This window comes from Archocentrus centrarchus, chromosome 20 (assembly GCF_007364275.1).
Source record: "Archocentrus centrarchus isolate MPI-CPG fArcCen1 chromosome 20, fArcCen1, whole genome shotgun sequence".
Taxonomy (NCBI): Eukaryota; Metazoa; Chordata; class Actinopteri; order Cichliformes; family Cichlidae; genus Archocentrus; species Archocentrus centrarchus.
This window is the reverse complement of record NC_044365.1, coordinates 14,567,647-14,593,590: the sequence shown is the minus strand read 5'-3', so window position 1 is coordinate 14,593,590 and position 25,944 is coordinate 14,567,647. Positions and strand designations below refer to the sequence as shown.

The 25,944-nt window shown below is 40.9% G+C and overlaps 3 protein-coding genes across 4 annotated transcripts; 2 read left to right on the top strand and 1 right to left on the bottom strand.

The window, feature by feature from the left end:
• Positions 1 to 222: 222 nt before the first annotated feature.
• On the top strand, positions 223 to 8,438 carry cngb3.1 (cyclic nucleotide gated channel subunit beta 3, tandem duplicate 1). The gene is made up of 18 exons (XM_030757205.1): positions 223 to 377; positions 633 to 807; positions 1,432 to 1,525; positions 3,790 to 3,941; positions 4,033 to 4,332; positions 4,415 to 4,623; positions 4,701 to 4,751; positions 5,183 to 5,269; positions 5,378 to 5,442; positions 5,554 to 5,676; positions 6,043 to 6,184; positions 6,304 to 6,463; positions 6,611 to 6,708; positions 6,910 to 6,993; positions 7,218 to 7,336; positions 7,500 to 7,652; positions 7,831 to 7,963; positions 8,083 to 8,438. The coding sequence occupies exons 1-18, from the start codon at positions 276 to 278 to the stop codon at positions 8,101 to 8,103; spliced, it is 2,268 nt and encodes a 755-aa protein (XP_030613065.1). The 5' UTR covers positions 223 to 275; the 3' UTR covers positions 8,104 to 8,438.
• Positions 8,439 to 9,488: 1,050 nt separating this feature from the next.
• Positions 9,489 to 21,620, bottom strand: nsmaf (neutral sphingomyelinase (N-SMase) activation associated factor). Its single transcript, XM_030757001.1, has 31 exons — positions 21,492 to 21,620; positions 19,623 to 19,709; positions 19,041 to 19,119; positions 18,735 to 18,796; positions 18,412 to 18,448; positions 18,183 to 18,233; positions 17,689 to 17,760; positions 17,463 to 17,510; positions 17,057 to 17,109; positions 16,767 to 16,896; positions 16,580 to 16,651; positions 16,341 to 16,449; positions 15,415 to 15,591; positions 15,243 to 15,322; positions 15,075 to 15,165; positions 14,713 to 14,776; positions 14,167 to 14,218; positions 13,936 to 14,056; positions 13,689 to 13,820; positions 13,561 to 13,603; positions 13,304 to 13,470; positions 12,929 to 13,040; positions 12,573 to 12,631; positions 12,367 to 12,434; positions 12,208 to 12,275; positions 11,999 to 12,122; positions 11,604 to 11,687; positions 11,253 to 11,403; positions 10,805 to 10,907; positions 10,435 to 10,544; positions 9,489 to 10,164 (listed from the first exon to the last, which is right to left on the bottom strand). Exons 1-31 carry the CDS (start codon positions 21,527 to 21,529, stop codon positions 10,070 to 10,072), a joined length of 2,739 nt encoding a protein of 912 aa, XP_030612861.1. The 5' UTR covers positions 21,530 to 21,620; the 3' UTR covers positions 9,489 to 10,069.
• Positions 21,621 to 21,935: 315 nt separating this feature from the next.
• On the top strand, positions 21,936 to 25,803 carry tmem241 (transmembrane protein 241). Of its 2 annotated transcripts, none has more exons than XM_030757003.1 (15): positions 21,936 to 22,139; positions 22,529 to 22,575; positions 22,785 to 22,862; positions 22,954 to 23,035; positions 23,192 to 23,269; positions 23,447 to 23,472; positions 23,554 to 23,605; positions 23,693 to 23,741; positions 23,925 to 23,970; positions 24,099 to 24,134; positions 24,350 to 24,384; positions 24,775 to 24,844; positions 25,151 to 25,244; positions 25,361 to 25,425; positions 25,616 to 25,803. In XM_030757003.1, the coding sequence occupies exons 1-15, from the start codon at positions 22,068 to 22,070 to the stop codon at positions 25,677 to 25,679; spliced, it is 894 nt and encodes a 297-aa protein (XP_030612863.1). In that variant the 5' UTR covers positions 21,936 to 22,067; the 3' UTR covers positions 25,680 to 25,803. The 2 variants fall into 2 exon arrangements, with proteins under 2 accessions (XP_030612863.1, XP_030612862.1); XM_030757002.1 differs by having other exon boundaries at positions 23,444 to 23,472.
• Positions 25,804 to 25,944: the final 141 nt, after the last annotated feature.

Sequence of the window (25,944 nt, the reverse complement as noted above, 5' to 3'; positions counted from 1 at the left end):
AAAAATGTTAGGGGCTGTGGTTAAAACTGCAGGAAAGCCATTATTTTCCTGGCAGTGATTGGCAGCTCAGCTAGCTGAGCTGTTGTTGGCTCCTGGAGAAAGGGGAGTGCCTAGAGGGAATTACTGATTCCAAGAATTTTAATTTCCTCAGTCTGCTGTTCAGGTGTGAGAAGATTTCACAGCAAGTAATTCGGGCATTCTTTAAAAGACCTCATATGTAAACAAGAAGCTTACAGGAGGAGAAGTGGACGGGCCAGTCTGTTTTCTTTCTCGCCATGTTCAGCAGGTTACAGAAGCTGATCGGGGCTCCTGAGCCTCATCCTGCCCGAGCTGCTGCTCCAGCTTCTGCTCCAGCTCCACCAGCTCCACCAGCTCAGGTAAGACCTTATAGTGCCCTTTTTTTTTTTTTAATTTGAGAAACATTGCTCTAATCCAGTGAGTCAGCCACTTAAATTAAACATTACATTAATCAGGTTCATTGTCTTCTTTAAGCTTGTCAAACTGAGTTGTATTAAGAAACACAACAGGAGGTGAAAGTCTCTGAGGTAGCTTGACGCTAATGTTGACAAGAGCTGTCACTGTTTCCTCAAACAGTAGGCTGTTTTTAATTTACAGGTGTTTTTCATTTACAGCAGGACAAGCCACTTGAAAAGAAGGAAGACAAAGAGGATCAGCCAAAGAAAGAGGAGGAGAAGACAGAAGACGAAAAGAAAGAAGAGGAAAAGAAAGCAGATGAAAAGAAAGAGGAGGAGGAGAAGAAGGAACAAAAGAAAGAGGAAGAGACTAAAAAAGAAGAGCCAAAAATAGGTGAGATGCTTCTTTAATTTAATCTGAGATCCAAACGCCATTTCATTTCATTATTCTGATAATTACGTGATTTGGAGACAAAGGTTTAGGAAATTTTGCTTTTTTTTGTCAGTAGATACTTTCTTCCACAGACATTGGTTCATTCTGTTATTTGTCATACTCTCTGACCTTGCTGTAGGTTTCATCAAATGTGGCTTAAAGTGGATTGTTAGTCTGTCCACCTGCTCTCGGTTTCTCTGTGAATCACAGACAAAGGGAATTATGTCATCTGGCATGAGGCAGAAGGCAGCGAGCTGATCCCGTGTTACAGTCAGCAGGTTCACAATGTTCATGTATAAACTAGAAATACTGCAGTAAAGTGAGAAATAAGAAATGGCCTTCCTTCACACTGCAGTGAGCTTTGGCTCCAGTACCGGTGGTTTTAAATAAGAGCAGCAGCCCCCAGTATATATAAGAACATAAGGTTGAATGCACTGCTGTTTGCTGCATTTGAATTAAAAAAAAATGTATATGTGATTTTATTTTAACAGAATAAAGTCTGTAGAGGTTCCCTAACTTTCATAGAAATGCAAGACTAAAGACTTATGTTATATAAGAGTACGATGTTTTTCCTCTCTCCTCCAGCTCCAGTACCTGTGCAAGCACCAGCTGTTCCTGCTCCTGCTCCTGCTCCAACCACTGCTGCTCCTGCTGCTGATAATCCAGAGGGGGTTGAAGGGTAAGAATTCATCATGTTTGTACTTCTCATCTCACCTTGAGTTTCGGCGGAGGTTAAGCAGATATATGTGATGGATGGATATACACTATACTGCCAGAAGTATTCATTCACCCATCCAAATCATGGAATCACTTCCATGGCCACAGGTGTATAAAACCAAGCACCTAGGCATACAGACTGCTTCTACAAACATGTGTGAAAGAATGGGTCGCTCTCAGGAGCTCAGTGAGTTCCAGTGTGGTACCGTGATAGGATGCCACCTGTTCAACAAGTCCAGTCGTGAAATTTCCTCGCTACTAAATATTCCACAGTCAACTGTTAGTGGCATTATAACAAAGTGGAAGCGATTGCAGAGGTCACCAACTTTCTGCAGAATCAGTCACTACAGACCTCCAAACTTCATGTGGCCTTCAGATTAGCTCAAGAACAGTGCGTAGAGAGCTTCATGGAATGGGTTTCCATGGCTGAGCAGCTGCATCCAAGTCTTACATCACCATGTGAAATTCAAATAGTTGGATGCAGTCGTGTAAAGCGCACTATCACTGGACTCTAAAGCAGTGGAGACATGTTTTCTGGAGTGATGAATCATACTTTTCCATCTGGCAATCCAATAGACGAGTCTGGGTTTGGTGGTTACCAGGAGAACGTATTTATCTGACTGCAGTGTGTCAAGTGTAAAGTTTGGTGGATCGGGGATTGTGGTGTGGGGTTGTTCTTTAGGAGTTGGGCTCGGCCCCTTAGTTCCAGTTAAAGGAACTATTAATGCTTCAGCATACCAAGACATTTTGGACAATTTCATGCTCCCAACTTTGTGGGAACAGTTTGGGGATGGCCCCTTCCTGTTCCTGCATGACTGCAAATCAGTGCACAAAGCAGGTCCATAAAGACATGGATGAGCAAGTTTGGTGTGGAAGAACTTGACTGGCCTGCACAGAGTCCTGACCTCAACCTGACAGAACACCTTTGGGATGAATTAGACCGAAGACTGTGAGCCAGGCCTTCTCATCCAACATCAGTGTCTGACCTCACAAATGTGCTTCTGGAAAAATGGTTAAAAATTCCCATAAACATACTTCGAAACCTTGTGGAAAGCCTTCCCAGAATAGTTGAAGCTGTTATAGCCACAAAGGGTGGGCCAACATTATGGATTAAGGATGAGTGTGACGAGTGAAAACGTCTGGCCTTATAGTGTATCAGTGCTGACAGTTCAAGTTCGCAACTGTTACTTTAGACTGGACATAAAGAAAACTAATTCAGCTTCACTTTTTTTTTTTTTTTATATGATCAACTTTTCAGGTTCAAACCTGCAAGTGTTCAGGTACCAAACATGATGCACAAAATCAAAATCTCTGATTAATGCAGTCCATTGCAGACATTAAACAGCACTCCTCTAAAGGATTTAGTAATTGAAGTAAAGACTTTTTTTTTTTTTGGCTTATCCAGAGGGCTTAAGTATTAAAAAAGAAAAACTGTTAAAATGTGATTTGTCCAGTTTCTTTAAAAAAAACAATGGGGACTGTGTACAAACAATGGCTGTAATATCTAAACAATTAATGAAATACTTCTGTTAAAGCCCATGAATTAAAGCTGAATGTAAATCAATCGCATATTGACTGTTTTAAAGCAGATTTGAAATCCACAGTGTTCATTTATTGGGGCAAAATTAACTGTAGCTGTTCTCCTTTGAAACCACTAACATCAGGAGTGTGTTACAGTAGCCAGTTGCCTTCATATGAGGCGTTTGTGTAAAACAACCTGGGTTACGCTCTCCCTGTACGGGCACTGTGCCGGGACAAAACAACTGTACTAAGAATGAATTGACCCTCCTTTAGCTCTGTCCTTTTCACAAACTCCTTGAGCCTCTTGTTTACAGGTATAGTTGTAGGTATATCTAATAGATATAAACAATAAGATCTGATGTCCACAGAGCAGCATCCCTTACTCTGGAGACTTTTTATACTTGATGCAGAGGATGTGATCACACTGTGACTTGCAGCATGTGACACCTAAAGAAGGAAAGGAGATTAGGAGCTTATAGTGGTATTTGTGACTGAGATTGATCTGGGATAGCATTCACATGCAAGCTGGAGTTGCTTCAGTAGAATTTACTATGTTCTTTAAAGGGAATGTTGAGGGAATATCATGTAAAGAAAAATAAATGCCTATTTAACATTTAGACAAGTGCTGATATTGTCTCTCCTGGTGTATTCCTAGAGCTATGGGTTGTGTGTCTTCTTCTCTTATGTCTATATTCCTGTTTTTAGGGAAGAAGTTCCTCCGCCACCTGTTGTCTACTCCCGCTACACAGATGACACCATCAGAAGTTTAGTCAAGAGTTTAAGAGAGCGCATAGAAGTGCTCAAAGAGAAAGTCATAGACCCTTACGCCACATCTCCAGAAATCACACCGCCCGTCAGTAAGTGTGGTCAAACGCAAGGCGACATTCTTAGAGAATAAAAAGCAAACAAACATGACAGCATGACACATCTCTCCTTTTCCCTTTTCAGCACCTATTCTGAAAAAGGATGACTACAACCAACTGAAGGAAGAGGAGCGCATAGCAAAGGAAGAAGCAGATAAAAAGAAGGCAGAAGAAGCGGCCAAGAAGGCGGAGGAGAAGAAGAAAAAAGATGAGGAGAAGAGGCTGGAGGCCGAGAAGAAAGCCGAGGAGGAGAGGCTGGCAGAGGAGGCCAAGAAGAAACAAAGGATCCTCCCAGAAATCAGCTGCTCCTGCTTTGATGTCCTCCTCCATCCGGTTGAAGAAAAAATGGATGCCATCCTGGGAAGCACCATTGATCCTTTCACAGGTAAGCGTTACAGCTAGGCTCAGAGACATTCTTATATTTACCTTTAAATACCTGAATAATGTTTCTGTCATTCACTCTCCAGATCGTCGATATATTTCCTGGCTGAGCGTCGTAGCGTTGGCATACAACTACAACGTCTGGTTTTGCTCTGCCAGGCTGGCTTTCCCTTACCACAATGAAACTGCCAACCAGTACTGGATATTCTTCGACATCCTTAGTGACATTGTAAACGTGATTGACATCGTTGTTTGGCAGCCTCGGCTTCAGTTTGTCAAAGCCGGAGACATTATTGTAAGTCACAAATCATTCTGAATGCATACGATAAATTGTAACAGTGTAATTAACTTTAATGCCTCTGCTGCTTGCAGAAAGACAGAGCTATGACTAAGGTGCATTATCGGAAATCACATCGATTTAAGGTGAGCACATGGGCCCAGTGGTGGAAAGTAACTATATGCATTTACTTGAGTACTACCCTTAAGCACCATTTTGGTCAACAGCTGAAAAATAACATTTGTATATGTAAAACTATTATGTTACATTCTTATTTCAGTAAAACAATGCCAGACTACATTATGCACAAAATCAAGACTTCATAAATGAGTCTAGGTACTGAGCTGGGCTGCCTCCAGTCCAGACCTGTTACCCACTGAAAGTATTTGACACACAATGAAATTAAAAATAAAAATTAAAAACAAAAAGCAAGAGAGAAGGCCAAAAATTACAAGTGCTGGCATGGTGTGGAATTTATACCTTTACTAAAGCAGCTGCTCTTAGTTCTTCTTTGATATCTATATGCATTGCAGCAAAATCAAAAGTTTAAGAAATGTTTTTATTCTTTCTTTTGTAGACTGATATATTCAGCATCCTCCCCTTCGACCTTCTCTGCCTGTACTTTGAATTCTCCACCATATACCGACTGAACCGCTTCATCAGGGTAGGCGGGCAGCTGCTAACTTTTTTTTTTTTTTTTTTAGACTGATTTAGACTAGATTTGCACTTTCTCTTCAGTTCCTCCTAACTTTTGTCTCCTTGTGCGTTCTAGATTGATTCCTTTTTTGAGTTCAGCGATCGACTTGAGAGCGTCATGGCCAAAGCTTACATCTGGAGGTAACTGCTCGTGAATCACATGGCGCTGTTGTTATTTTCACTGCTGTGTTTTTGGCGTTCTTCGTGGACGCTTCACCGTTTCCGTCTTTTATGTCACTTTTTCTGAGGTAGAGTTGCCCGCACCACAGGCTACCTGCTCTACATGCTTCATCTCAACGCCTGCGCGTACTACGTCGCCTCGGTACACCAGGGTCTTGGTACTACTACGTGGGTGTATGATGGGAACGGCACAGCGTATGTACACTGACTGCTGTCACAGAGAAGTCCCGGCTGAATTAACTCACTCATCTTTAAATTCAGTTAAAGATGGCTAGTTTTCAGACATCCATGATTGTAACTATTTTTTAAATCCACCCTATATTTATACATTTTTATGATCTTTGTGTTAACCCCGTTCTTTAAAGTTCTTAGTGGACCATCTCCCTGTTTACACTTTCAGCATCTTGTAGCTTCAGCTTTCAAAGAAACAACAGAAGGGAAAACCCAGCATAAATCCCTAACACGCTGCTTTTGATCCCAATAAAATTAATGATTTATGACATGCTGTCTGGAGCTATGGATGACCTGTGTCTTTTCTGTCCTGTCCCCCCGCCCCCGCAGGTACCTGCGTTGCTACTACTATGCAGTCCGCAGTCTGATCAACATCGGGGGTCTCCCAGAACCTGTAACCACCTTTGAGATTTCCTTTCAGATGGCCAACTTTTTCATTGGTGTCTTTGTGTTCTCCAGTTTGATCGGACAGGTGGGAGGATAGTTTGTAATGTGACCTCCATTCAGTTCTTTTTAAAATATTCTACATATTAAAATCAATTACTTCTCTGCAGCACTTCACATTTCTGCATCTGCCTTTCGTTCTTTCAGATGAGAGATGTCATAGGAGCAGCTACAGCAGCTCAGACATACTTCCGGGCATCAATGGATGGCTGTGTTGAGTACATGAACACCTATACAATCCCCAAGCTAGTCCAGAACAGAGTCCGGACCTGGTACAACTACACGTGGGCAGCTCAGGGAATGCTGGGTGAGAACTTAATCCCTCTATTGCATCCTTGCCAGAAGAAGTTGATGAGTTTAAGTGGAGATCAGGAAATATTCTTACACACGTTACTACATGAAATGAAGATCATAGAATAAAGTTACATCTGAGTTCACCGTCTGTCCTCTTCAGATGAGTCCGAGCTCCTGGACAAGATGCCTCTGGTGATGAGAACTGCCATTGCTGTGGACATCAACCTCGCAACATTCCAGAAGATTGCATTGTTCCAGGTGACCCTGCTAAATTATTTGTGCTCTAGTTCTATAGAAAGCACTACGGAAATGTTTTTACAACATAATCTGAATAATGGACTACAGCATCTTCAAAAATCCAAGTTATGCTGGCTGCCGTAAATTTTAACAACCAAGTAAAGCGAAGCAGAGCTGCTGTGATTCAGTGAATGTCGGTACTCAAAACACCGTCTCCTTCAGGGCTGTGACCAGCAGATGTTGGTGGACATGTTACTGAGGCTCAAGTCAATCATATATCTACCCGGAGACTTCGTTGTGAAGAAGGTTGGTGCATGTATACCGTGTGTGTGTGTGTGTGTGTGTGTGTGTGTGTGTGTGTGTGTGTGTGTGTGTGTGTGTGTGTGTGTGTGTGTGTGTGTAGTTTACCTGTAGCTATGTGGCTGCAAACTGACAAGCAACAAATTCATCAATCACCATGAAGCAACAAGTTTTTATGATCCGAGTGTAACGCTGACCTCTGTGTCACTGCTCCGTGCTCTCACCTGCAGGGTGACATCGGTAAAGAGATGTACATCATCAAAAGCGGAGCGGTGCAGGTGGTGGGAGGACCCGACAACAGCATTGTGTTCGTGACACTAAAGGCTGGCTCTGTGTTTGGGGAAATCAGGTAAGTGTGCAGCATCAGGAAGGACGCAAGTATAGAACTGAATCTGTGCCTTCCAGTTGCACCTCTGCTAACTCCTTTATAACGTTATTTATTATTTATTATTATGGCCGTAATACTGACTCCATGGACATGTTTCTTTTCCTGTGTCTGTACCCAACCACAGTTTACTACAGTCTGCTAAAGATGGAGGAAACAGGCGCACCGCCAATGTAAAAGCTCACGGCTTCGCTAACCTTTTTGTGCTGGAGAAGAAAGACCTGTTTGATATCCTCGTCCACTACCCAGAGTCTCAGAAGGTGCTGGCCAGGAAGGGCAGGTGAGTCACTCATGGGTGCTTCTGGAACAGTTTTGTAATACAAATGACTTATTTTAAATATTATTTCATATATTTAAGATTTTAAAGATTGACACCACCCTCCATATCATTTTTAAGTTAAATGAAATTCAAACATGCCCCCTCTTAAGGATTGTGTGTGTGTTTTGTGATTGTGAAGGAAACTAGTCAAAGCCAAAGCTGCTGTACCTGCTAAAGGTAATGAGGAGAAACCGAAAGGCCTGGCTATGTTTGGAGCGAAACCACCAACACCCAAGCTACTCAAAGCCTTTGCCAATTTGAGAAAACTGAAGGTAAAGTCTGATGTGGGGAGTTTGTTTTGGTGTAGGCTGTTTAAAAGCACTGATCGCTAAAGCATTTGTGACTTTGGGTCTTCACTTCTTGGGTACTTCACTTTGTCCTCCGTCCACAGAAAATGGAAGAGGAGAAGTAGGAATGGGATTCGGATTGTCACAGAGCATCAAAGCCATATTGGCTGGAATATTCTACTTTTCCATGGATGCCTGAAGGCGCATAGAGTGACAGATCTACAGTGACAGGTGGAGTGATCCGACACTCTCCGGTTCAAACATGGAAGCAGCAAAGTGCTATGACCAGTTGGAAAAGAGATATCTGGGATTCTAATCTAACAATTTCCCTAAACTCTTTGTGGATTCGTTAATAGACACAGAAACTTCTCCTGATATGTGGCTGCAGCCAAAAAAAAAAGAGGAACATTCTGTTTAATATTTCTATAATGCAAATTGTGGATCATTTTTCATATTAAAAACTGACAAAAAATTTTCATCAGTTTTATTACTGTTAGTAGTGATGTGAAGCTCTTTCATCCCTAACACTGGAGTTCCCTCAATACAAATCTAGCTTGTAGATGGAATACACTGTGGAATATATTGAAGTTCAGAAGAACTGAAACATTAGAGTGAGCAGGAACAGCGAGCAATCAGGTAAAGAGCGCCACCTACTGACTGCCTGACATAAGGGTTTAAACAGAGTAAACTGAAGTGCTGGAACATGTAGTCCAGGTTTTTATATTTTTTTAGATTATGGACAGTGATTTTATATTTTTTTTTTATGTCTATTATCCTGGTTCTCTATGGAGAAGCTACTACATGATTTTAAAAAGGGGCACTATGTCCAAAAATGTAATTAAGAGGTCAGTATCAGTGATAAATCTCTGTGCAGTCAGACTGCATACAGCTGCAGTGTTTTGTTGTTTGTCCACAAACAGCAGTCATTTGCACCTTAAATTCTGTGTGGGTTTTATCATTTTAAATAATGAAACAGGTTCATGGTGTTAACATTTATCAGACTGTGAATAACCAAAATATCTCCAAGCTATTGATGCTGAATAATCTTTCCCAATGACACAGCCTTCAGCCAACACAAAATCTACAAACATTATCCTCAATATTTACTACACTGGATTAGTGTAAATATTTTCAATATTGCAGAATTTCAAGCTATACTATATTGCCAAAAGAGACTGCGAGCCAACATCAGTGTCTGACCTCACAAATATGCTTCAGGAAGAATGGACAAAAATTCCCATAAACACACTCCTAAACCTCGTGGAAAGCCTTCCCAGAAGAGTTGAAGCTGTTTTATTTTTTATAGTCACTCAGTAAAGTTACTGGATTTTTTTTTTTCCCCAGTTGCTCTCAGTTTTCACAGCCCTGAAAATGAATGGACTGTTTCAAAACAAAACAACTGGTTCTGTATTCTGTGCTGGTTGTTGCTTTTGCAGCCCAGAATAACTCAAGTTCATTTATTGAATCCTCAGAGGCACAAAAAAAAGGCACTTTTTTTTTTTTTTTAGTGGCAACCATGATTTAATAATTATAGTAATACCTGAGCACCATAAAGCTCTGATAGACACTGTAAATTGAAAATGCACAAGCTTAAAATGCATATAAAGCAAGTGAAACATGACTGCTTATTTTAAAAAAACAACAAAAAGCAGTGTACCATCCATCCATTAACGATAACTGCTGCATCCTTTAAGGAGCTGTGGAGGGAGGTCAGAAAGAGCACAGCAACATGATGTATAACAATTAATAAATTGGGGCACACATAAGTATAACGGGCTACAAACAGAAGGGAAAAATATCAGGCATGTACACGCCTGCTTCCTTCTCTCATGCACAAAACTGCGAATGGACATTTTCTCCAAATATGCGAATAATAATGACGACTAACAAGACTGCATGTGACCTTTTGCTTGGTTTCGGATTAAAAACAGTTCTGAGACTTTGCAGTCGTCCCCCGCCGACTCCTCTGAGACGCTGTCCATTTACAGTGTGTTTTCATGAGTCTCTTTTCAAAGGCAGTCAGCAGGATACTTGGCTTGTGTTGTCCAGTATATTGCACTGAGTCTTTATCTCCCCAGCAGAGTCTGAACTTTAACTCTGGAGCTTCCAGAAGATTACCTGTCGGTCCTCTCCGCCTGTGATCACTGTGGTGCACAGCTCACTCATCCACATGGCTGTGACAGCGCCTGTGTATACAAGAACACATTTAGAATAACAATATTATGAATAATAATAATCTATACAAATGTCATTTTTCTGTACGTGCAGCAATGTCTGGCCTCTAGCTAAGTTACACATAACTGGCAGCAAAAATCTCAAATATAGAAAATTCTTTTTTTTTTCTCTTTTTAATCTGCCAACATTTTAGTTACTGGGTTTTAATATCAAATAAATAAAGCAGCAACAGAAGTTTGAACATGATTACTGAAGGCTAAACGTGGAAAGATGAGTTCCACCTGAGTGTGCAGAGATCCTCTTGGTGACCGTGTTGGTGAGAAGGTCCCACAGAAGGAGGTCACCAGACTTTCCCCCACACAGCACCGAGTTTCCGTCCCAGCAGAAACACCTGCGCGCACACACAGATGCTGCTAAATGCTTTGACTTGCAATACTGGTGAACAAGGTGATTGTGGAATGAGTCATTTTCAAAGGGTGGGATTAGTGCAGAGCTCAGAGTGAAATGAGAAGAAGTTTTAAATGCACCAAAAAGAAGAAAAAAAGGATTCATAAGAAATGAATGAATGAATCCTGTGCAAGCACAGAACAAAATCAGATTTTCAGTTAAGCTTTTAGGAGCTTCAGACATGGTGGTTAGAAGGTCTCTTACCTCTGCTCCTCCTCAGCTTTCACAGAGGAGATCACCATTCCCGTCTGGACGTCGACAACCTTCATGCAGGAGTCGGCACCGACACTGAGAACGTGTCGGCTATCTGAGGATGCAAAATCAGCATGCCTATTATTTACCCCCTGGATTTATACGCGCACACAGTTATAGATCTTTGGACAATAAATGTGAGTCTGGGAGTTTAATGTGCTGCCATTTCTTTCTTCTCTCTGCTCGGTAATAAAGCTCAGTTTGATCCATAAAAAAGAATAAATCTAAGAGCCACCAGCCGCTCCAAAGGAGAGTGCTGACGAGCTCTCAGGTTCAGATTAACTGTCCTGAACCAAATATTGAGCTCTGGATTGACCATTTGAAAGGAATTATTTACTCATAGTTTTTACAAGCAGATCGATGTTTGACGTAAAACTGAAAGTTCTGTGTTCGCACAAACCAGGACTGAAAGCTGTGTGGTGGATGGTCCCAGCATGGCAGTGGACTTGCTGCAGAGCTCCGTAGCTGCTGGTGTCCCAGATGGTGACGGTCCCATCTTTACAGCCAGACACCAGCAGAGTCCCAGCTGGATTCAAACCCACCGTATTCACCTGAATATGGGTGTTAGAGAGCGAATGTATTCAATGCTGCTAAAACTTCTCAGTGTCTGACAAATGTGAGGTTTCCCAACTCCCCCCAAAAAGTGAAGTGACAGCAGTGATTTTACTAAACAGTTTAAATACACATACAGATGTTAAGATGTTGAGGAAACCTACCAACATCTGTAGCTGCAGTTACTTTTGTCACTCACCCCAGCATCATGTTCCAACTCAGCCAGCAAATTAAACTGGGATCTCTTGTGAGTGGATAAGCTTTCAGAAGCACACTCCCAGACCTGTGAAGGTCACACAGAAAACGGCTGTAAAGGTTCATCACACTCCTCTTTCAGACACGCTTCCCATTCATCTGGCGGCACTGAAACAAGTCGTCTTCCTTTCTGAACGAGCATCGAGGTCAGTTTTCCATAATCATAAGCCAGCAATGTAACATACGTGAAAGAAGGCTATAAAAGTAAAACTATGTTCTCAGATTACTGTTAGCATGATTCCTAAACCCTTAAATGTCTCTGAATCACAAAATAACTCTTTAATGGAAAACGTTAACAAACACGCTGACAGCATACTGCAAAACATCATTCATCTTTACCTTGACGGTGGAATCCCAGGATGCTGTGTAGAGTCTGTCATCAAACCAACACATTTTACTGACAGCATCATCATGACCCATCAGAGTGTCCTGCCGCCTGCCGTACGGGATGGAGTAGAAATAACTAGGAGAGAGGAGTGTGTAGGTCAGCGAGAAACCATCAAAACCTCTCTGAAAACCACATTAAATTAAAGAATAAATATGCATACACATTGTTGTCCCACGAAGAACAGACCACAGTTTTACCATCTGCCAGTATTAAACATGATGACAATGCCTGAAAAACAGTCAAGTGGTTTCCTGGTTAGAGAGGAAAGGAGCAGATCATAAGAAAAAATGCAAAGAGGGAGATGAACAAGGGAGCATACCATGTTAGAGAAGGACATGCTTCTCTGGAAGTCTTTCAGCTCCTTGGAAAACATTTTAAGTGTTGAGTCTGGAATGAAGAGTGAGTCTGAAACTTAGCATATATAAATATATATATATTTTGCTGCAGAGTCAGTGCCTGTATTTGAATCCTGTTTGCATTTCTACAGCAGTCTATGTTTCTTCTCAGTTTAGACGTTTTCCAAACCTTGAGATGTGGAGAAAATAGCTGATCCATCTTGCGACACAGCAATGCCCGTCACAGCTCTGCACATTTATCAGGAAGAAAGTTACTTAAAAAGCATCCCATGCATAAATATGTAGTTTTAAAAAAAAACATAAAATGGAGAATTTATTTAGAATAACAGAGCAGCGTGTTGCTGCAGGAAGCAGCCCTGAAAACAGTTTTGTGTTTATGAAGGAAACTCCTGCAGCTGCTTGTTACCTTCTTTCTTTGCATGCACTTCCTCATATTTGCTTTCATTTCTGCTGTATATGGACTAGCACTGTGGCTATATCTGTACTCTGCTCTAACTGCACCCAGCTGAAAGGCTCCTGACTTACTCTTTATGGATCTTGCAGCTGGAAATGGGTTTCAAACTTTCCATGTTTGCCCAGGCCAACTTCCTGCCCTCCTCAGTGAGATCTTCGAAGGACGAGTCCTCACCCTGAGAGGCTGCAAAACAACACGGGGACCTTGGTTATGGTTAAGAAAAACATATTATGATAATGCTGCTTCCTTTTTTGCCCCAGCAAAACCAGAGAAAGAACACTTCAAGTATTTCATGTACTGTAAATGCACCATTCTTCTACACATAACTGTGGGCTTTAAACAGCTGCTATTGCACTTTACCAACATCATGAAAGACAAACCTCTGTCTCTGCAGGGCAGGGACAGCGAGAGGCTATCGTGCACTTCTGCATGTTGTGCAGTGTTACCTGGAGAGAGTTCGCCATCAGGCGCGTTGATGCTGGGGCTTCGCGTAATGTTCTGAAACCTCGGGGTGATCCTCTGAGGGTGAGGGCTGGTGAACAGCTGTTTGGGCGTCTGGCCAAACTCCAGGATCTGTGTCAGCATGGCGATTCTCTGATCAGTGTCCTCAATGCTTCCCACAATAAAAGGTAAAAGGGAAACATTAGATGAATGACGCAGCACACACACGAAAGTCATTCTTGCTGGATTTTCCTTCCTGTACCTGTCACAGTCGATCCCTCCCTCATAGGTCAGTGGGTGAAACACTTACAAAGAAAGAAATTCGATGAGACAAACAGTAATCGTTGACATGTTTTTGCACTTTTCATACTAAGGGTAGATGTTGGTTACCATTGTGAGCTGCCACAGCTTCACTGCCTCTCTGCTTAAAGCCAAACACCAAGTCGATCCACTCGTGAAGGTGTTCTGACACATACTGACTCTCCAGGGCGGCCCTATGCTTTTCCAGAAAATCACTGGCGTCTGGAGGAATGATAAAGACAGGAGCACAGAGAATGACCAAACAGGTAACTTTACTTCTTCATGTGACTTCTAATATCACAGGGTCAAACGGAAAGCTGGCAAACAAAAGTTCCACCTGTGGCCCACGGTGGGAGAACAACATCACCAACTAAACTTCCATTCTGCTTTCTTCCCAAATCAAGATTCAGTGCATTTTCCAGGAAGCTGAAGTCAGTTCCATAAAACTCTGGGATCAACTGCATACATACAAGGAAGAGGAAAAAAAAAAAAAAAACATGTCAAGAATGGCATTCTTTGACAGGAAGTATCGGTTTATTCCTGAAAATGTGACAACTAAGATGTTCACCTCCTTGAAGTCAGTTGCTCCCTCCAAGCAGTTTTTCCACGTTTCACCTATGCTGTAAAAAAAACCACAACATGTCACCAAATACAACAACTTTAAATCATGAAATATGACTTTGACACCTTAAAAGTCTCAGACAGGTGTTACAGATAACCTTCCGAATGAGAAATGTTTTTGTGGTGGCTTATAAGGCAGCTTATAGTTAAATGTGCTATTTGGCTCTTGTATCTTGGATTTGTATTTTATATTTTTTTATCTACTATTTTTATATTTTCCTGCCCGGGTACAGCTAATTAAAATTGTAGAATATTTATTAGCGAGGAAATTTCACGACTGGACTTGTTGCCCAGGTATCATCCTATCACGGTACCACGCTGAAATTCACTGAGCTCCTGAGAGCGGCCACACCTGTGGCCACGGAAGTGATTGAAACACCTGAATTCAATGCTTTGGATGGGGGAGTGAATACGTTTGGCAGTATAGTGTATGTGCACAAATTAAGGACTTTTTCTGATGTTAAAATATTTGAAAGGATTTAAAAAGAGTTACCTATTAAACATTCGATCAGCATTGTCATAGCGGCCATTCTGGAGACACAGCATGTGCTCTGGAGCTGGAGGAGAGGGCAGTAAATGAATTTAAAAGGCAGAGTCTGAAAGATCAAAAACCACTTGTCTTTAATTTATTGGAACAAATGACTGCAGCTAAAAAGCAACCGATTTTAACTGGAAACTAAGAGAAACTAAGTCTCAACTTTGCTATACTGTTACATGTTATTGTTATTACAACAGAAAGCAATATCAAATTTACCCAGGAGGACATAATTAACTGTCTTACAAAACACACAAATATAAAATCTCTTGGCTCCACACATCTTGTTGCTGATAGGTAATGTTAATTGTGTCACATACCGACTCTGACGAGGTAAAAAAGGACGTAGCCTGGAGATGAGTAATGGCTGCCGTACATGAAGCAAGGTTCAGGCATACCTCTGTAGCGAGCCTGTGAACAAGAGAACAGCTCTGTGGTTAATGAGGAGCTTCTCAGAGATAATCACAGTGCCAGCAGTGAAGTCTCACCAGCAGCCTGTCCAGTCGCTCTTTGTTCAGGGCTCCCACAGGTTTGCTCAAGTCTCTGAATGTGTCAGCGTTAGTCATGTCTGAGAAACAAAGTCCTGACAGTGAGAAACGAAAGCAGCAAGAACCACCAATAACTCTGAAAAAAGAAAGGCGCAACGACCTGTGGACCCACCTAATCGCGTGCTGGCATAGTCAGCAATGACCCAGGGGAAGACGGGATACTGCGAGAGGTCGTTGCAGCTGCGGTCAGCCAGGTTGTTCAGGTGGAGGAGATACTGGTAGTTGCTGAGATGGCCGCGCTGCCACTGCAACATGTAACTCTCTGCTGTGTGTTCGGTCATGTGGTTCTCTGAGCAACAAAGACAAAAACAGCACAACTAAGCGGTTCAGTTAATAATGAAGAATGAAGCTTTACCAGTATTGCTTTTCAAAGGCGACAGCAGTTTTTCATATGTCACTTCTATGTATTCACGCACTGACAGTTTTCACTGTTTAGTGATGGCTGTAGGTGAGGGTTAAAAATACCACAAGTAAAAATAATAATGTTTGTCAGCTTATTAGCACACTGCTAAAAACCTTGATTATTGATGTGTTACTGCCATCTGTTGATCAGTAAAACACACACACACACACAAAAAAAAAAAAGATTTTCTTCAGCACATAGTAGGGCTGAACTCGTGATAAATGACCCGCAACATGTACGATGTATTATGATATCAGTGTGTGTGAAATATCATTTTTCAGTTTTTATAATATATTGCTGTATTATCCTTGACAGACACGTACTTACTTCTAGAAGCATTTCATTCAGTTTAAATTTAGATGTGGGTGCACAAGGAACAATCACTCACTGTAAATCCTTCCCACAATTAACAGCTCCATTTTCATGCAGTTTCAAATCTAACATCAGACTTTGTACATTTCTGCCTGATAAAGGCATAAACAGCTCTAGAAAAGCACCAGTAGAGGCTAAAATCTCCACAAGGAACCTTTAAATACAGGATGTTCACTACTGCTGAATTCAAGCTTATAGGACAAAATTAATGTAATGAAGTGAAGACAACTGAAACATTAATTAATGGGTTTGTATTTTCTCACCCAGGAAACTTGCGATGTAGTAGTAGATTTCATCTCTGTCGGCCGTGCTGTAAAACTTCAGGTATATGTCTGAACAGAAGTCGTTCTCAGAACAGAAAACCTCCAGACCCTGAGCAGGGAGAGACCGAACACCTGAACCTATGTGATCCATCTAAACAGCGCTGTGGCTTTAAGGCAAACGGTTAAAAACAAACTTTCAGAAAGAAGTGGAAGCTACATTAGTCACACTTGGCACTCACAAGGGGTTTAAGGCCATTCCGTCTTTTGTAGATTCTCCTGACTTCGTGCAGCTTTATTTGAATCACATTTTCCTGAAAGGACAGGTCATGCATTAATTACAATTAATTTGTGAAGAGATTACTGGTGTTCAGCTTAATAAACTGCCAGACCAAACTGGCCGGCATACTGCCTATTTTCTCAGCTCACCGGATATCCATTGAGAGGCTGGAAGTAGAGGTTTTTATTTGTTACACAGACATGGCCTGGATTGCACACCAGAGGCATGACCATCTCCACTGCACACTCCATGTGAGGCATCTCAGTAACACTCTGAAAGCTTCAAAGCAGATTAACATCACAGTCCTCCCCTGCTGTACGCTCCAAAACATCTGAATTTTATACAGTGATTACTATATTGAATTTAAGCCGTGCATGACACAAATCAAAGTAAGTCAAGGAAAAGCTTATAAATACACATCTGTTTGACATCTACATACCAGTTTTTGTCAAATGAAGACCTTGCCATTCGTGATTGCAGATTGGCAGCAATCTAGAAATAAAAGAAATACAGGTTTGGTCTTGGATGGTTATGCAATGGTTACGTCCAATAATTTTAAAGTCATCAATGGACCAAAAGAGGAACGATTGTGTGGGGTAAAAAAAAATAGAGGAACGGAAACAGATTATTTCTGCACTTGATTTTCATTGTTTCCTCATCTTCAGGGTTTCAAGGAGTGGTTCTCAAACAGTGAGGTGGACCCCACTGCACCTTTATTTAAGAAAAATTTGACTTGCATCCTTTTTTTTTTTTTAAATTGTTTCATGATGTAGATTTTTGTCAGCATTTGAAGTTTGGAGCTAATTTTGAGGCTTACCGTGGCCTGAGAGTAAAGATCGACTTACCATTGCAGTCTGGTCCCCAAGTTTTTCCAAACAGGAAGCCCTGTGGAGCTGCAAAAATGTAACAGATTTCAAAGATGAACGAAAGCATTTCACAACACACATGTGGCACTGACACAAAATGTTGCAAAACACTGATTGTTTAACAGCTTGAGTCATTAAACACAGGTAACTCAATCACTGTGCTAAAAAAAGCGGTATTTGTACCATTTGTGTAATCGCGGCATACCTGAAGTATCGTCTGGACAACATCCTCCGTTTTACTCCAAACTTCTAACTGAAAGGTCAGCTTCTTTTCTTCCTGCCAGTGCAATCAGACAAGTTGATTCAAGAACAGAAGAGGGTTTCTTTTGAATAAAAGGACACGTTTGTTTCAGAATTCTCGGTGCTAAAAATGTCCTGCAGGGTTTTAAGGTAATCACTACAGAAATTAACGCTGACCATTACATAGTACAGAAAATACTGTGAAGTTAAAGAGTGTTCAAATGACTCCAACTAATCCACATTTTTCCCGAGGGGGTGATCATTCAGGTCTGACTCATCGTGAGAAAGTTGTACCTTCAGATTTCTCTCTTCTGTAGCAGTGAAGTCAATGAGTAATAAAACCGATTCAATAACCATTATTGTTCCAGGCTGTGTGATAGTGACATTCCAGATTTTCAGCACAAACAAGTCTCTGTGAGCATGTAAACATGAGAGGAAGCTCACGCTGAGCTGACTCACCCTCTCATTTCTGTAAGGCGCGATAACATTGCTTTCCTTGATGTAAATAACCTGAAAATGAAAGTGAAAAGGAATTTTGTGCACTTAACTGAAAACTCGTCAAAACAATGGCACACAGAAACAAAAGAGGATCAATCTGAGCTTTCAAATCCCGTATATTAAAACTGATGCCTCTCTGGAGGGCAATATCTTTAAAAAAAACAAAAACAAAAACATCACCATGACTCACCTGCCTGCATAAAACAGATATTGCTGATGGCCTAGGCCTGTGAGCAAAACACAAATCAGATAATGAACAATAAGAATGACGACATCAAAACTAAAATGATTCTGCTTAATAACAGCATCAGCATTATGTCGTAGTCAAAGTAGTAGCACGTAAATTTTTTTTGTTCGAGCACATAAAGACGACATGAAGCCCACTAATTTGCAGATGCAAGTTACAAAATTATTTTCCCCAAGTACAGCTGGACTGCATTCACACACCACGTAACCAAACCCGTTTGTTCACATGAGCACGTGAGCTGAGCATGCAGAGAAAACTGTGCTCACTCATTAAAAGGGTTCTTCTCTTCCTCCTCAAACTCAATCTTCTTGCAATCTCGCAGAGGAATCTGAAGGCACAGAGATCGAAGATGGTTAAACACATGGTGACGTCAGTGCAAAATCCCAGAAAAATGCACTAAATACTGTGCAATACTGGGTTGAATTTTTTTTTTCCATTATATCCAACCTGCCTATAAAAATCAATGTTAACTTTATCTACAAAATGCACAATTTAAACATTTAGCTGGCAGCATTGTCTTAAGTTTTATTCATTACTTCTTTTTTTTTTTAAAGAATATTCCAAAAACAAACCTTTATAATCGGCTCTGCAAGCTCCTCTGGATCAAATATGATAGATTTGGAACAAATCTTGAATGAACCTCTGATTTTTCTGGAAGGAAAACAGCTGATGTTAGCGTGTTAACCATTAGTTGATTGTACAGAGCAGATTTTACTCCACTTTTTCATTACTCTATATTACATCAGCTCGATGTCAGGTGCATTTTAACATTAACAAAACTTACTTGCTACTTTAAGCCTGGCTCATAACCTTTAGGTCACATCCAGCTTACACAACATTTATCAGGGGTTTTTTTTGTCAGGTTTTTTAAGCCTTCATTACAGGATAAAATGGCATTTGAACAGTTGTTCCTGAGAACGCAGAGCAACCACAATCAGCCCCAAAAGCTTTAAACAAATATGAGTGCATAATAACACTAACAAGAAGAATATCTGAGTGCAAGACTTCCATTAGTTTTTTTAATATTTTAGCAAAGTGATGACATAGGTTGGGACTGTCACACAAGAAAAGCTTTCCACAGTTTGCACTTCTACAGTGCAGCGATTTAAGGTATTAGTTCCTGATGAAGCCCTCCTGTTAATTATCTGACTTACCTCTCCTTTTTTAAAGTGCTTGTCCCGTGGTACGCAGTGTGCTGCTCAAAATAATATTCCTCCAAATCCAGCAACAAGAGAGAAAACCTGGAAAACAACCAACAGCAACATGAGAACAAAAGAGGGCATCTGAAAAACTGTAGTTGGTGCTAAATGTCATTTTTAAGCATTTAGAAATTTGATGGTGCAGTGCTAGCTGGAGCATGGGGTACGGGTTGCTGAAGGTGGAGAACCTGGGCAAGGAAAAGTTAGGCTGATGTGACAGGAGCCCAGATTGCAGATTGATTGATTATTGAGCTGATTATTCAGCTATGTGCAATGCTGCAGTAATATTTCTGCTTACTGCTGCGCTGAGAATCAATATGCTAAACCACTGTGAACAGTAATGTGGTTTTAGAAACTATAGCGTGCACTTCCTTTACTCAACTGGCATCATCACCTTTAATTAAATGCATTGTTACCAAGTTAGCAGATTAGACAGAAAGACTGCCAATCTCACTGAAAATGAACATGAACGACATTCAGACAGCGCGGTCAGAATTTGCCATAAACGACATAAAAGCATAAATCCTTCCTGCCTTGCATCAATAGTTCAGGCTGCTGATGGTGTAATGGTGTGGGGGATATTTTCTCAGCACACTTTGGTCTCAGTGCCATTGAGCACTGTTTAAACACCACAGTCTACCTGAGAATTGTTGCTGATCGTGTCCATCCTTTTATGGCCACAGTGTACCCATCCTCTGATGGCAGGAAGAAGTAAAGGGAGCCCAAGCTATTACTATCAAGGTGTACCTAATAAAGTGTCTGTAAGTGTATATTCAAACACACACACACACACACATTATTATAGAAATCCTCAATGAAGAGCACCTTTCATGTTAACCAGAAGCCAGTTTATTTTAATGAAATTAGATGCTGACTGATATTTGTTGGTTGATATTGGGATTTGTGTTGTCTGATATGTAGCAAAATACATAAAAATTATTTTTTCCCCCCCTGAAAGCAGAGGCCTGTAGTAGTTTATAATGTGGTGTTTATCATTTAGTGTGCCCAGCAGTGGAGCTCCAATCCTGCTGCTTATGGAGCAGACAAGCATCACAGGAGTGTGGTGTCAATGGGGGTCTTTCACAGGAAGTTAATTATTTTATAAAGAAAAGTTTCCATTCAATAATATAATCAGATATATCATAAACATCAGGTGATGTTTTTACTCCATAAAAAGCTGCATCAGTTCCGAAACACCAGTATTAGAAAATCTCTAATAAGCAGATTTTCCATGACACTGACTCACAATTAAATCACCAGTTCACACTTGAAGAAGAAATGGTTCATCCTCCATTTTTCAAAAGTGAGCTAATCCTTTTCCTGCCAACTATGCTGTGTATCAAAGTGCACTGTGGAAATGCAACGTCCTGCTTTAGAGCTGCACCACACAGAAGAACGCTTCAGGGCTTTTAAAGCTCACTCTGGTGGTCGGTTTCAAACACACATCATTGCCTGAGGACAGCTGCTTCTATTAGGTCGCTTAGAATTAAAGGACTGCTGGAATAAGCAGCCGCTGATTATTCTAATGTTACATTATAATTTTTTATACACGCCACACTCTGGCTTAAGCTTTAATTGGTTATTCTGTCCTCTATATACGGGACCTTTTGGCCTCGAAGTAACACTACACTGCAGACTAGAGTCCACTTCAATACCAAGAGTGTATCACCCAGCTGACAGTAAAGCTGCCTCTCATTAGCTGAGGAGACACTACAATGACAGGCGGCCACAGCCGAGGGAAACAGCCCGCCGCTGCCGCGCAGCTCCGGGTAAACCCGCAGAGGAAAATAACGTCCTGTTAAGAGAAGGTGGAGAAACACAAACCTTTCTTTAGTTCGTTCTTGTGTCTTTAAAAACGCCATGACCGCACAGCATCCTCTTCTGAAACTCAACACCGACACGCCACTACAGTCTGAGCTCTGTAAACACGGAAACTTGCTGGAACCCACGTGACCGTCTCCGAGCCAAAGATGCGGCGCGCAGAGCCCTCACTCTGTTAATGTCAGTGACACAGAGTGATTGCAGCTTCTATCTTGCGGTAGGAAAGTTATTTCTCGCTCAGAATGACTTTATATTATTAATGAGAGATATTTCGCAGATTATAGGGCAACAAGTCATTTACAGAAGTTTACATACAGGCATCATTTTTTGGTAAATACCGGCAAAAATCACTTTTGGCACAACACCTGCACATTTGTTGTGTGTGAGGCACGTGGACGAGTGAACGATCGTCCCACACACAGACGATCTCTGCCTGCCTTCGTCTTGACGCGTCATGTAGTGAGGGAAGTTTCCGATCTTGACATGTCTCCAGTTTGAAAAACGACCCATGGATTAAATGCCTTATTATTTTTCGATACTTCTCATCATGTCCCTGCTGCAGCGTGTCTGCAGGCCAACATGCAGTGGAGAAGACACATCACCGGCCTCGCTTTTAGCCTTGTTTTCGTTGTGTCATATTTCACGAACAAGGTGAGTATCCGGGAGGAGACGAGTCAAAATTACTAGTTTTCAAAGGAGGTTATAATTTAAAGATTCCTTGGAAATGCTCTTACTAATCCGGCCAGACAAAACAGCTTTATAAAGCATAATATTGACGTTTGATATTAGAAATAGGAATAAGTGCAGGAAGTATACACGGGCAGAGTCTGAGTAGGATGCACAGTTATGCCGATTTGAAGGCTCAGTCTTATCATATAGTTTGAGTCGTGTTGTATCAGATAAAGGTTTTTGGACATAGGTATTCAAACTGAACTGGCAGACTTTTGAATGGGGTCTGGTCCCAGTAATGGAGCATGGGAATGATCAGTACCACACTGGCTGCATATGAAATGAGTCCACTTTCTTCTTTTCTTTTGTAGTTTGTCCTGTCAGTGTTAAAATTCACCTATCCAACCTTATTTCAAGGGTGAGTAACTGAAAATAAAGACTTCATATGCAACTGGTGAAACTGTGTTCTTAAAGGGAAATACATAATTCTTTTAATTATGCATCTTTGTTAAATGCACACTCTAACTTCTTAAGTTCACCCTGTTGAGTGATATAAAGCAAGCTCCACACCTGATTAACCGTCTGTTTCTGCTCACTAACATGACCAAAAAAAATGCATCTTTCCAGATGGCAGACATTTATCGGAGCTGTCCTGCTTCTGCTATCTGGAAAGCTGGGATGGGTGGAAATGAGCCGCATTACCAGGTACTTTTCTGACTCTGATTTCTGCAGGGTTTGTATTTGACCCCCATATGAGAATTCCACATAATTAATATGCTCTAATATTGCATTACAGATCTGCAGCTCTGTCCTGGCTTCCAGGCTCTTTCCTATTTGTGGGAAACATTTATGCCGGTTCCCGGGCATTATCACGTTTAGTAAGAAACATCATGAGAATTAGGATCAAATGCACAATTCACTTAAAATAATATATCAGATTGTTGCAGCATTCACTTTGCGTATATATGCTGATTTAGCATTTTCTTTTACTGTGATAATGTTGGTATAAACATAAGTGTTTCTCCTCCATGCAGGACATTCCCTTCTTCTTCACGCTTCAGAATTGCTCTCATGTCGTTAGCTACATGATCTTCAGGGTTATCCACAGACAGGTAAGTGCATTCACTGCCTATTGTATACCCACATGTGTGCTCCAAACTCCTGCTCTTAATTGTATTCACTGGAAGCAAAGAGCAGAAAATAAGGGAAGCAGCGCTGCTGTCTTAGCATACTGCACTGTGACAGAAATGATTCTCATAAGTGTGCGTGCTCTCTCCGTTCTTTAGCAGAAAACACAGTGGCTGAAATTTATCAGGTATGTATTTTTATTTTGCTCAAAGACATTCACACGTCTCACTAAACAGCCTGGCTGCAAATGTTTATCTTCTTCTTACAGCGTATGCCTCGTGCTGTTTTCAGCCATCAACCTTCCCCTTTATGACCCTCAGGTAATTAACCCTCTCAGTATTAAATTTTGGGTTCCTTACAGTCGGTGTCATAGATCGAATTAATTTGCACACGTCCTTACTTTGCAGTTTGACCACAGCGGTTACCTGTGGGCTGTCTGCCATCTCTCCTGTGTTGGTAAGTCTAAGATGACACTTTTAACTCGGAGAAGGACGCCAGCCTGATGTGAAACTGAAGATAAAGCTGACAGCTGTCAAAATATGACTCAACCAGATGACATCAGAGCCCGTTTTTACCATTTTAATGGCATTAAGTCATTGCAATAACACTGAAAATTGGAAAAAATATGTACCTTTTCAGGTGCATACAGCGTCTTTCAAGTTCAATACAAGTCCATCAACCTAAGGTGAGTTTAAGCCTTTGATGGCAGCAGATGAGTCTCTTCCTAATCTAACATATGAGGCAGTTCTCAGCTTAAAGTTGTTCTACTGCACATCAGAAAGTGAAGACTCTGCTTTTGTGACTTTGTTGCAGTGATCTTGAGCAGCAGTGCATAAACTACCTGTTCAGGTAAGATTCAATTCAGAATTGTTTAACATTGAAGATTCAGCCTCAAATCAAAGTATTTTTTATTTTGAGAGGATTCATTTACTTAAAGTATGTATAAAGAATTGCTATAGCCCCAAATGTTGATACATAAATATAGTGGTATCTAAAGTGATTTGGAGTCCTGTTCATTTGAAACCTTCAACACATCTTGTTTGTTTCCCCCCTTTGAACAACAGTGTGTTGCTGCTGGCCATTGCTTCTCACCCAACAGGTACGATTGACCTTGTACAGATTCTGCAAAATACTTGTCGCATAGAGTTCCATTATGCTCGTTTCCAGCTGCTCCCTTTAGGAGTTGCCACAGCAGATCATCTTCCTCCATCTCATGATGTCTTCCATCACTACATCTATGAACCTCCTCCCTGTGGTCTTCCTCTTTTCCTCCTGCCTGGCAGCTCCGTCTTCAACAACCTTTGTCTAATATATCCAGTATCCCTCCTCTTCTAACTCATACGCTGAGCTCATTATTTGAAACTTTGGCTACATTTAATATGACCATTCAACTATGTAACAGTATTTAAGTAAAAGAAAATAAGGAAATGCATAATGGGACCCTGTAAGTGGTATGACATGTACGTTTATGCCTCTCATCCTTATGCAGGTGATCTCCCGGGTGCCTTGGAGTTCCCCTCCCTTCAGTCACACACATTTCACTGTGGCTGCTGCCTCAGGTGAAACCATCAGTTCTCTCAGCTGCTGGTAGAAACAGTATTAGTTAGCATACAGTGGAAATAAAGCTGTTGTCATTTGAGTCCAGGCTGCTGGTAAAAATTATATTTGCATTAAGCTGAAGCCTTCAATTAATTATACTTAGCTATTAGTTAGATCTTTATTCAAGTCTTAGAATAGTGGCTTGGAGTATTTTATTATTATTTACCGTTTATGTTAAGTACTTTTGTTCTAGTCCTTTAAGGGGTTTAATAGGAGAGATGAAGGCTTGTGTTTTAATTTAGCTTATTTACTGTGTGTAACTTCAGTGCTTTGCTGGGCTTTTTGTTGCTGCTGGCGACGGTCAAATTAAAAAGCGGACTTTCCCTCGAGCACTTCGGGGTCTGGATCTTTTTATCTAAGGTGACTCGACTCTTTCTGCAGGTTTTTTTTTTTTTTTAACTCATGTTAACAGTTCGTCACATACATCTGTTAATGATAGATGTCACACTGATGTGATTTGACTTGTTGGATTGCAGGTTACTGCCATGTTCCTGTCTCCATTTATTTTCTCTGTGAGCGTTAATGCGCCGTCTCTTTTGTGGCAAGTACCTCTATTTTTGTTACCCAGTTATTCAGCACAATAGTACCGTATACACAAATGTACATTTTTCATGCTTCAGATTTCTCCTTTATTCTCAACTTATATGTGGTTTTGAACATTTTAATCTGAATTCTTGCCATTAGTAATTTTATAAAGCTGCATTATGATCCTGATTTGTTTTTGATTACAGTGTGGTCATCAGTCACGTCGGAGAGGCCCTGCTGATTTATTCTGAGCGAGATTCTCAAGTATAATGATGAATTTCAGCAATTTAGACGAGTTCACCTCAAAGACTTGTTTTTCCTTGTGTGACAAAGCAGATTCTATTTTTCCAAATTCATTTTGTAATTCTGAGTCTCTGATCTCCTGACTAAATAAAATGAGCTTTTTGTACACACGTCCTCATTGCTTTGCAGTTTCATTCTCAAGCATTTTTACATTCTAGCAAAATAATATTCAGTCTACAAAACTCAATTTTTTAAATTGTGACAATTCCAACAGTCCATAACTAGGTGGCTA

Coding starts and splice junctions, on each gene's coding strand:
- cngb3.1 (XM_030757205.1), top strand. CDS start 276: ATGTTCAGCAGGTTACAGAAGCTGATCGGGGCTCCTGAGCCTCATCCT. Junction 808..1,431: donor AAAAGAAGAGCCAAAAATAG/GTGAGATGCTTC, acceptor TCTCTCCTCCAG/CTCCAGTACCTGTGCAAGCA. Junction 1,526..3,789: donor AATCCAGAGGGGGTTGAAGG/GTAAGAATTCAT, acceptor TCCTGTTTTTAG/GGAAGAAGTTCCTCCGCCAC.
- nsmaf (XM_030757001.1), bottom strand. CDS start 21,529: ATGGCGTTTTTAAAGACACAAGAACGAACTAAAGAAAG. Junction 17,761..18,182: donor CGCCTTACAGAAATGAGAGG/GTGAGTCAGCTC, acceptor TTGCACTGGCAG/GAAGAAAAGAAGCTGACCTT. Junction 10,165..10,434: donor GAGGATCTCTGCACACTCAG/GTGGAACTCATC, acceptor TTGTATACACAG/GCGCTGTCACAGCCATGTGG.
- tmem241 (XM_030757002.1), top strand. CDS start 22,068: ATGCAGTGGAGAAGACACATCACCGGCCTCGCTTTTAGCCTTGTTTTC. Junction 22,140..22,528: donor TGTCATATTTCACGAACAAG/GTGAGTATCCGG, acceptor TTTCTTTTGTAG/TTTGTCCTGTCAGTGTTAAA. Junction 24,845..25,150: donor CACTGTGGCTGCTGCCTCAG/GTGAAACCATCA, acceptor GTGTAACTTCAG/TGCTTTGCTGGGCTTTTTGT.